Below are 11,301 nucleotides of genomic sequence, written 5' to 3' on the forward strand. Positions count from 1 at the left end.
TGGGCTCATCTGGCGAAAACTCACAAGGGCTATGGGGTCTCCCCACTCCCCTTTCGGGTCTTTGGCAGTACCATCCTGATGCTGGCAACCTGGCATTCCCCCTGCCAGGCTGGGAGCAGCCCTGCCCTGTCCACCCAGGTGTCTCCAATGCCCCCCCCCCCCCCCTCCAAGTGCCACTACATCTGGTCCATGTTTGTGTGAACCAGTCCTAAATGGCGCCCAGGTGTGGGCGTTAGTTCCTGGGCCTCATTTAAATATGTATATCTGGATCTCAACCCGTTGGATCTCCCAGTTCTGAGCATCGGGCATTGATGTTTTAATGGCCTTATTGCTGACTCGGGCACGGTGAGGCCATTCGATCACGCTCAGTGTTGCTATTCAAATTGTAATTTGCATTTTCTAAGATCATTACATTAAGTGGGGAAAATGCATTTTCATTTTAGGGCTGCTCTTTACAAATGAGGTGATATGGTACACTGACATCATGGACAGAATTCTGGAAGCCTGTCTGAGGTGGACGGACCTCCATGGAATTTCACACGAGTGACCAGCCTCTGGGCTATTTTTAAGGAGGCACGTTGGGACGAGGTGATCACCTGCCCTCGTGCAGTGGGTAGCTAATTAAGGCCATTCAGGGGTCTTCACGTTAGACTTGCAAGCTTGAAGGATGTCCTACTGGTTATCTAACTATGTGTTCAGAGTTGCTGGGCAATACAAAGAAAGTGAAAGTAAATTTAATGAGTTTGTTACTAATGTCTCCAGTTGTCTCAGAAGCAGTATCCAAAACTCTTGAGTTATGTTGCATGCTACATGTTGCATGACTGGAATTGCAAATGGGATGTTGGCAGTTATTGCAAGGGAATTGGAATATAAAAATAAGGAAGCTTGACTGCAGCTAGCCAGGGCATTAGTGAGATCACATCTGGAATTCTGAGTCCAGTTGTCGACTTATTTGGATATTAATGCAAAGGGTACAGTTCAGAGAAGGTTCACTTGACTCATTCCTGGGGTGAAGGGCTTATAAAGAAAGGTTGAGCAGGTTGGGCCTATACCCATTGGAGTTTAGAAGAATGAGAGGTTATCGCATTGAAACATAGAAGATTCTGAGGGCACTTGATGAGATAGGAGGATGTTTCCACTAGTGGGCAGCACGGTGGCACAGTGGTTAGCATTGTGGCTTCACAGCACCAGGGTCCCAGGTTCGAATTCCCGCTGGGTCACTGTCTGTACAGAGTCTACACGTTCTCCCCGTGTCTGCGTGGGTTTCCTCCTGGTGCTCCGGTTTCCTCCCACAGTCCAAAGACGTGCAGGTTAGGTGGATTGGACATGCTAAATTGTCCTTAGTGTCCAAAAAGTTAGGAGGGGTTATTGGGTTACGGGGGTAGGGTGGGAGTGAGGGCTAAAAGGGGGTTGGTGCAGACGCGATGGGCCGAATGGCCTCCTTCTGCACTGTTTATTCTATGAAACACCGTTTAAAAATTTAAGATGCCGATGAAGAGGTTTTTTTTTCTGACGATCATTAGTCTGTGAACTCTCTTCCCTGTAGAAAGGCTGGTCATTGAATTTATTCAAGTTTGAGTTGGTCTAAGTTTTGATAGAGAAGGGAATTAATGGTACAGTCGGTAAACAGGCAAATGGAGTTGAGATCACAATCAAATCAGTCATGATCTTATCGAATACAGACTTGAAGAAGTGAATCGCCTCTTCCTGCTTACAAATCCTATGCTACAATCTGACCGACATTCCACTGTTTACTCAAGCAAGCAATTTTACCCCCTTCCCAAAGGATACTCAGTGGTATCATGACCGGTCTCTGGAGTTTATTAAATAGGATTCCCAACATAGCCAAGGAGTTCCAGATTGTCTCCACATGGGAATATCTTTCCTATTCATCAGTGCCACCAGAAAAGGATTGCAATCTGTCAACTTTTGGATCGCCTCTGACCAGCATCTCAGTATTTGAAAGGGTACTTACATCCATGCAACTGTCGCAATGAGTTCATTTTAAGGCAGTTTTGGATAGGTCCTGGCTGATGGTGCCTTTTGTGATACGAGCTGAACCTTGATACAATGAGGCTCATACAGAAAGCACCATTTGCATGTTGAAGGCACTTCCAGCACCTGGATAAATCTTCTCAATGCAGTCTCTTGCTAGAGTGTTAGTTGTGTGATTCTGGACTGTTACAAGGAGGTTTAGCATGTGACCCAGCCTGGAAGATTCTAAGGAGAAGCAGCTGTGTCTGCAAAATACATTTCTGAATTATTCTCCTGACTTGGACCTTTTCTTAACAACATATGGTAATAGTTATGTTTACGTCTCCCATTCGTCACTTTCTGCTGTCGATTCTCTGCAGTCAATACCTCATTAAGTTTCTCATGCAAAAAATTATTTGCCCATATTTCTAAAGGTAATAACTGCACACACAACAACTTTTGTATCTACATACTTGAAATACTGAGATTTTGAATATTCCTGCCACTGCTGAGTACTGTGCTTCCTCTTGCCCCAGTGTGAAGTATGAATTAAACCAGACCTCGTGGTTATCTTAGATGGGAATGCATGGGTATCTAGTTGGAGTTTTTTAAGGCTATGATGGTCCACCTATCACATGTAATAAATCATAACATTGATCTTCTGCAGAGTATATCTCCTGCATGCAACCTGCTTCCTTGTCCTTCAATCGCATATGCAATCATCAGAGGAAGCTGGTGAGAGGGTATGCATGTGCTGCTATACTGATGGACAGCAGCATCATAACACATTTCTGACATATGTAACTAATATGGAGAGTTAGCTCTGCCCAGCCATTGACCTGCAGGAAAATAGAGGTCAGTAAAGTTGTAGCAAATTGAACATGGAAGAGACATCCCTCCTCAGTTTGGGACTCCTCAAGCAGCTATAGCAGCTCTCTAATAGAGAAAGAACAAGACGACACCTTGTGTCTCTGCAGCAGATCTCCCTGAAGCTGTTGCATACTCTTTATCTGGCGGTAATGTTGTTAAATTGGTTTTCTGTTCTGCCCATGCTGCTGGTTGACTCTTCCACTTGCAATGCCAATGTCTATGCCAATACTTGATTCTCTACCAACTTTGGGCTTTTAGTTGCAGGTTGTTCATTCTAATTCCCCAGCCAGCTATGTTTTCTTGATCATGTACCACTAACTATTCTTCCTGCTCATTGCATTTATTTATTTTTTTAAATTTAGAGTACCCAATTCATTTTTTCCAATTAAGGGGCAATTTAGCGTGGCCAATCCACCTAGCCTGCACATCTTTTGGGTTTGTGAGGGTGAAACCCACGCAAACACGGGAAGGACGTGCAAACTCCACACGGACAGTGACCCAGAGCCGGGATCGAACCTGGGACCTCAGTGCCGTGAGGCTGCAGGGCTAAACCACTGCGCCACCGTGCTGCCTCCTGCTCATTGCGTTTATATGTCACCTAGAACACTCTCCTCTGGCTCTATGACATCCCCAAAGTGGATGTCAATAAGCTAGACATTGAGAGAGATTCATGAATGCTTACAATAGCCACCATTGTTCGACAATCAAGGGGCCAGCGACTTCTCATGCTATGATCCACCTGAAGGAGAAGAACATTGAGTGCTTTTCGAGTCAGAGATTTACAGCATGGAAACAGGCCCTTCGGCCCAACTTGTCCATGCCGCCCAGTTTTTACTTCTAAGCTAGTCCCAATTGCCCGCATTTGGCTCATAACCCTCTATATCCACCTTTCCCATATAACGGTCCAAATGCTTTTTAAAAGACTAAATTTTACCCGCCTCTGCTACTGCCTCTGGCAGCTCATTCCAGACACTCACCACCCTCTGTGTAAAATAATTGCCCCTCTGGAACCTTTCATATCTCTCCCCTCTTACCTTAAAACCTGTGCCCTCTAGTTTTAGAATATCCTACCTTTGGGAAAAGATGTTGACTACCTACCTTTTCCATATCCTTCATTTTTTCATAGACCTCTATAAGACCCCAAAGCCTCCTACGCTCCAGGGGTCCCAGTCTATCCAGCCTCTCCTTATAACTCAAACTATCAAATCCCGGTAGCATCTTAATAAATCTTTTCTGCACTCTTTCTAGTTTAATAATATCCTTTCTATAATAGGGTGAGCAGAACTGTACATAGTATTCCAAGTTCTGAGGATAAGAGCTTGTATTTCACTTTCCCCAGAAGAAGTGACCTAAGTAGATAAAAGCTGATACTAGGGGGAACTATGCTGCTTAATGGTAGTGTTTCTAACTGTTTGATGAAACCATTATTCTTATCATAGAATCCCTACAGTGCAGGAGCAGGCCATTCATCCCATCAAGTCTTCATTGACCCTCCAAAAGGCTAATTCTCCTGCCCTTTCCCCATAGCCCCACATACCTTTGGATACTAAAGGGCAATTTCAGATGTGCACCAAACCTGCACATCTTTGGTTAAATGTTATCTTTTGGTGCACGAGAATATTTCTAGACTTCAGTCTTATTTAAGATATTTAGCTAAAGTGAATATTTCCCAATTTAAAATTTAATAAAAGCTCTACAACGTGCAAAATTCAATAGGATACAATCCCATCTGGATATGTGGTGAGACGGGAATGATCATGAAGGCAGCATGCATGTTATGAGCTGACCCAAGTGTCATTTCTAGGTTTGGGGTAACTTGACTAAACTCCTGCTGTTGGAATTAGCATTATGCTGTAAGTTTTAGACGTAACCACAGCTTAAAGAGCCAGCGACTGGAAAAATCCTGTTTATTTTTTCCCCACGGCCTCGATGGTAGAGGATGCAAAGCCCATGCTTTATAAATTTAGATGATGAAATACAATTTCAGGGAGTTAGAGCAGGAATGGAGAATCTTTTTCGACCAAATAGATGGAAATTTTCAGTGTGGAAAGTGTCGGCACCAGTAATCCAAGACCATCTATCTGCTCAGTATCAGAGACATTTTCATGGCCATACCGGATCAGACAACACAAGTAGAATCAGTTGGGCTTTCCAAAATTAGATTGTGCAATTTGCTGTCTTCATCTTCTTTTGGAAGTGTTTCAGTTGCTTACTGCTGCTCTTGAGGTAGCATAGTTCTCCCAATATCACAGCTTTCATCTCGTGTCACTCCCCCACAAAGTGAAATGTGACCTGGCACTTGGGAAACCATTTCTCAGTTCTCTTCACCAGGTGTATCAGGGAAAGCAAAGAGCTAGGTTGATTCCTCATCAAGCCCTGCAACAAGCACTGATCACTTTCAGTGGCTAGCTCAGAGACCCCCACAATGAGTGTGTTATTAAATTCACCAGAGGCTATGACCTTCTCTCATTGCCTCCCCCAACTCTCTCCCCCCCCCCCCCCCCCCCAGGGTTGTTTTTTAAATACATTTACAGGATGTGGGCATTGATGGCTAGGCCAGCATTTATTGCCAATTCTATTTGTCCTTGAATGTAGTTGTGAGTTGCCTTCTTGAACCGCTGCAATTCATGTGGTATAGGTACACCCACAGAAATGTTAGGGAGAGTGTTCCAGGATATTTTCTCAGCAACAGTAAAGGAACGGCGTTATACTTCCATGTCAGGATGGTGAGAGGCTTGGAGGGGAACTTCCAAATGGTGGTATTCCCATGTATCTGCTGCTCTTGCCCTTCTAGATGGCAGTGATTGTGGGTTTTGGAAGGTGCTGCCTAATGGTCCTTGGTGAGTTCCTGCGATGCATCTTGTAGATGGTACACAGCTGCTACTGTGCATCAATGGTGGAGGAAATTGCATCAGTGGTGGAGGAAGTCAATGTTTATCGATGGGATGCCAATTGACAATTGTCCTGGAGTGTGTTGAGCTGACTTGAGTGTTGTTGGAGCTGCATACATCCAGGCAAGCGGAGAGTATTCCATTACACACCTGACTTAGAACAAAGAGCAATACAGCACAGGAACGGCTCTTCAGCCTTCCAAGCCTCTACCGGTCATGACCGGTCCCACCCTTGGCCAAAATCCTCAGCACTTCCTAGTGCCTTATCTCTCGATACCCATCCTAACCATGTATTTGTCAAGATGCCTTTTGAACGCCATTAATGTATCTGCTTCCACAACCTCCCCTGGTAGCACGTTCCAGGCACCACGTTACCACTGTAGGGCTTCTATGGATAGTTCTTCTGGTATGTGCAAATTTTAATTGCCCCTGTAGTCCCATTAAGAAAGGAAATGTTGGCCAATTTTCCCATCAGTGATTCCAAATAAGCAATAGCTGATGCAATATCTCCCTTTGGATCTCTGGTTAGGTAAAGCCGAGATCAGCGATGTCTATAATGCAGTATAGTTAAATCGTTTGTGGGGACTCACTGTCTGGATTAATACATAAGAATGGGCAACATTGATGAGAAATTAGAACTATAATCAAAATTATGAAGAAAATTGACAAATTAATGCAGATAAATTGTTGATTATGCTGAGAGGTTCAAATATCCAGAGATAGAAGGTGGGAGTAAGAGGGATGGTCACATAGAACCTTTCCACAATACGGGTATCAAATATGTTTGCAGGAAAGATTAGGCATTTGAAATTGGCTGTTATTCCCACTGCAGTAGCTATCCAATGATAGCTGCTTGAGTGCATCTGTTAACATTTTGTGAGAAAGTTGAAAAAACTGATAAGGGGGGAAAAAAATGGTGAAGCATAAAAAGGAAAATTTCAACCGACTTGTTGTTGAAGGCTTGGATCAGGTATATCCAAGGTTTAGACACCTTCACCCCAACATCTGAAGGGGCCTGAGTGTAGTCATGGTAGAAACTTCATTGAGATGGCTTTTACTTAATTGCTCCTAGTATTTATATGACTGGTCCAGTTAAGTTTCTAGTCAATGGTAAGCCCCCAGGATGATGGGGGACTCAGCAATGGTAATGTCAAGGAGAGATGGTGAGATTGTTAGATCCTGAATTACCTATTCCTGTTTCTGTGTCAGCATAATTTGATTTAAATTGATTTTCTTGGTAGCAAAAGGACAGTATTCATTTTCAGCCGAATTTCCCTCCTTTTTATATTGTGAACCGAAAGCAGCATTCTATTCTGTGTAATTCATTTTCTCCCATGGTTCCATGATGTGCCATGTCGTCTACAATAATGTTTAGAGAACTACCTGGTACATTGTGCTCTATCTAATCCTATAGCAGGTGTTATAGCAATGTTCTAGGAGTCCAAGTATGATCTTAACATTTATGCTTTGAATTATTTCCCAAATCCAGATATCCTGGATGCATATTTTGGGTCATTTTGTTTGTTGTTTTGTTTTATTTTCCTCACCTCCTTCCAGTACCCACCATTTCTCCCTTTCTCCCCTTGTTTTTTCTCCCTCCCTTTCTTCACTTTTTTTTCCCTCTCTCCCTTCTTCCTCCCTTTCCTTTGCTTCCCCTGTTATTATCTTCCCATCAAAGTTTCCATTTTCTTTGTTATTCTCTCCCTTTCTTCGTGCTTTTCTCTTTCCCACTACAAGCCCACTCCTTTCTCTCTCCCTTCTGTTTTCTCCGCCCCTCCCTGCATTATATATCAGGTGTTATTATTCTGCCCACTGATATATTCTGCGCAAATAATTCTGTAATTATCTGATTTGCTTCCTCGTGTTGCCTCTGCCACCGCTCATTTGGTGCAATTTGTGTCGAGCTTCTGAACCCAAAGTGTTATTGTTAATCAGCAACTGTGCCGGTCCCAGCAATTATCTCTAGTTCACCCCATGTGAGCGGCACGGTAACACAGTGGTTAGCACTGTTGCTTCACAGCGCCGTGTTTGAATCCCGGCTTGGGTCACTGTCAGTGCAGAGTCTGCACATTCTCCCCATGTCTGGGTGGGTTTCCTCCGGGTGCTCCGGTTTCCTTCCACAAGGCCCGAAAGATGTGCTGTTAGCTGAATTGGGCATTCTAAATTCTTCTTGTGTACCCGAAAAGGGACCGTAATGTGGCGAGTAGGGGCTTTCCACAGTAACTTTATCGCAGTGTTAATGTAAGCCTACTTGTGACAAAGATTATAATTATTATGTAATACTTCCCTTTTACCCTCCATCACTGCTCTAAGGAACATTTCTTCCCTGTTGCCACACTTTTGCCATTCTGTCTGTTCTACTCGTGCTCACTCCTTCCGTGTGCTTTCTCATTCAATCACCTGCTTACCTCATACCTGCCTCTCCTTTTTCACCCCTTTAACCTCTTACTCCCTCCTACTTCCACCTTTTGGCTGTCATTCTCTTGCAGCCACCATCCTTTTCCTTTCTGGTATGTTGTGCCTTGTTCACAAGTCTTGATCCCTTTCTCCCTATCCCATTGGATTGTCAGACTTGACTCACTTTCTGACAGGCTCGCGGCACTTTATTTAAGAAGCTATTTCTAATTCTGTTCATCTCCTGGTTGTTTTCTGTTCTCCCATTCTGTGTGGTGTACCTAAATACAATCAAAATATAAATCAAGCATCATGAATCTGATTTAAAGCACAAGCACCAATCTATTTCAAGAGTTTTGACCAAGTTATAACTGTGGTTAAATCAATTAGTAGAGTTTTTTTCTACTGTATTTCCTTATTGTGATTTTGTTTTTCTTTCAAACCACCATAGGTGCTGCTGTTTCTTCAAGCGGAGAAAAAGGAAAACTATTCAACGTCACAAATGACTCTGGAAATCGTCTGATCATGGAGAGTTACTTACTTGTTCATCTGCTGTCTCATCGTAAACAAGAAACCAATCATCTCTGCAGTGACAACAGACTTTTATCAAAGGACTTTTTCCTTATGTTTTTTGCCCAGTGATTTGGGTGGTTGTCTTATGTGGGTATTTTTGTTTTTAATTTCGTCAGTCTTCATCTTGAAAACTATGCTTCATCAGAAATGTGTGTGTTCATATTTTGAGGTTGAAAGAGGGACCTCTTGTCAGGGTAATCTATGAAACAAAAACTGTTCACTTGACTTCAACCAAATCAAGCTGCAATTTTTAAAAGAGAGGGTTGCTTTTGTTCCAGCATGTGGAAGGCAGGAATATAGTGTGGCACTTGGTGGTGATAACCTCAGAACAGTTGCAAGTCGAGAATGAATTTTGTCTACACAGGAGCTGCTTGGAATAGATCTGTAGTAACTGCATAGCCAGGTATTTGGTCCGCCAACTGGAGGATCCCAGACATGATTGTCACTGTCAAATGAAGAAACTTGAGGAAAAAAAACATAAAACAAATTCTGAATTGTACATTCACCTTCATTTGTCTTAGTGGAAGACATCGGCACAGAGTTTTCAGTATTAAATTTTATGCTATCTTTATCTGTCTTTTGGAAGTCACTGTCCAGAGGTACTGTGGAAGGAATGGATTGATTCAGCAGCTGATAATTCATGGCTGTTGCACTATTACAGTATATACAACATGAGACAGCTGTAGACATTCATGTGTGCAAACAATACTTGCTTTTTTACCTCCTAATGGAGAAGCAGTGTAGTAGAAAGGGCAGCATGTGCTTATTATATATTATGACATGTTTGTAAAATGTAAACTGTGCTTCCTGATTTATTGTTTGGACAGATTAATGCTGAATATTCTGAGAGTTATGAGAATGAAGGAGGTAAGCGAGGTGTCCTGATCATGCCTTGAAGTATACTACATGGTGAGACATCGAGTAAAGCTGTGATGGTGGATAATGAGAGAAGTGCATCTTGAAGAAATTAATTAGGGCTAAAAGGATTTTAGGCAAGTCCTGGCTAACTTCAATGCATCCTGTACTGCCGGGACAATTGGATGCACTATGTCCAATCCATAATATAGACCTTTGATGAAAAGCTAACATAAGAATGTGAAAGAAATAAGTCAGATAATATTGCCTTTTGCATTTAATAGCTGTGGTACCCAAACTGTGCAGTTGTATGTGAAACATTCCTTTCTTATCGTAATCACAGCTTCATTCTGGAGATGGGTCAGGTACTTGCCCAATAAGCCCTTGAAGTGCCTGCATTTGAACAGACCAGCTGTTCTATAAAACATCTCATTCTGTTTTCCATCCTCTGCTCAACAGTTTGTTTCCACAGACATTTAAATACAATGTTGTGCAGTGTTTATCAACTGTTTTATACACTGTTTTTAGTTTCAATCTTGTGCTGGATATTCTTGACTTTTTTGATCAGCAATGTCGAGTTCTGGATTATGTCTGATGCAATGTATTAAGTTCAAATAATATGTTGCATGCAAACTTCTTCGCGTTTGAGTTGGAAAGACTGGAAGACGAGGCAGAATATTTTAACATGAAACTGCAAATCATAATGGCAGGGAACCACTACTATGTCTGCAGTATTTGACCAAATCCTTTTTTCTTTAATTACATAATGTATGTAAATAAGTACAGTATTATTTCTGTACCTCCATAAATTTGAACATCACTTTCAATTTATTTTAATTGGTAGCATTTTTTTGCCTGTACAGTGTGTACAACATGAAGTTGTCACAAATAGCAAAGAAAGTGTGTTGTATATTAATGTAATTATGGACTGTAATCTTTACAAATGAATCAATCACCTTTCGTTCGCTGCAACGAAGACCAGTGCATCCCCACAAGCTTATCGGCAAAGTTTTGAGTGCTGCATTTAATGCCCAGGAAGGCATTTCTTTCTGGCGATACAAACTGGTCATGGTTGGAAAATGCAGCTGTGTTCCGTTTAGGCCAACAATTTTACGCAGTCACCGCTTTTCTGTCAATACTAATAAAGTGAACTCTGCCTGACTGTACAAGTGATGTAATACATCCCCGTTTCCCAATATGTAACTGAAAAAAATAAAAGTAGTTTTTTTTTTAAATTAGACTGGCAATGTTGTTCATCCCAACATTAAACTATTGTTCTATCTGACCATGCAGTCAGAAGTGCAAAAATGTATCTAAGAACAGGTAGGTGTTCAGAATTTAATCAAATTTAATTGACTTGATTCTGTTGATACCTTCTTTGCCGATTGACTGAAATGTTAGTGAAATGAATAATAGCATTTTTTTTAACTTAATGTGAACTTGTGTGCTGTATGTTGTATGATTTGAAACCCAGACTAGAAAAATCGCTGAGCATGTTTTGTGTTGGCAAAATAATATTTTATAATATTTACTGTAATATATTGTAATTAATGTATTAAATTCATCTTTAAATTATATGAAGAGGATGAACAAAACCATCAGAAAAAGAGCAAATCTGAGACCGGCTACAACATGTGACCGAGTGAAATTTAAAGGTGAAGGGGGGATTGTTTTAGAAGGTGCAATGAGTATGAGCAGGGTGCTAAAATGAAAATGAGCGCTAAGGATTTGATGGGAAAACCAT

General features: G+C 41.8%; 1 protein-coding gene across 9 annotated transcripts in view; it reads left to right on the forward strand.

Annotated features, from left to right (window-relative positions):
• Window positions 1–10,792, forward strand: part of LOC140429491 (casein kinase I) — a 359,065-nt gene extending 348,273 nt beyond the window's left edge. For all 9 annotated transcript variants that reach the window (XM_072516548.1, XM_072516547.1, XM_072516551.1 and 6 more), the window contains one exon: window positions 8,581–10,792. In XM_072516548.1, the coding sequence (XP_072372649.1) occupies window positions 8,581–8,635 (55 nt within the window). In that variant the 3' untranslated portion in view covers window positions 8,636–10,792. The remainder of the gene's footprint in view (window positions 1–8,580) is intronic.
• The last annotated feature ends 509 nt before the right edge of the window (window positions 10,793–11,301 follow it).

Source organism: Scyliorhinus torazame, chromosome 9 (genome assembly GCF_047496885.1).
Source record: "Scyliorhinus torazame isolate Kashiwa2021f chromosome 9, sScyTor2.1, whole genome shotgun sequence".
In the NCBI taxonomy this organism is placed as follows: domain Eukaryota; kingdom Metazoa; phylum Chordata; class Chondrichthyes; order Carcharhiniformes; family Scyliorhinidae; genus Scyliorhinus; species Scyliorhinus torazame.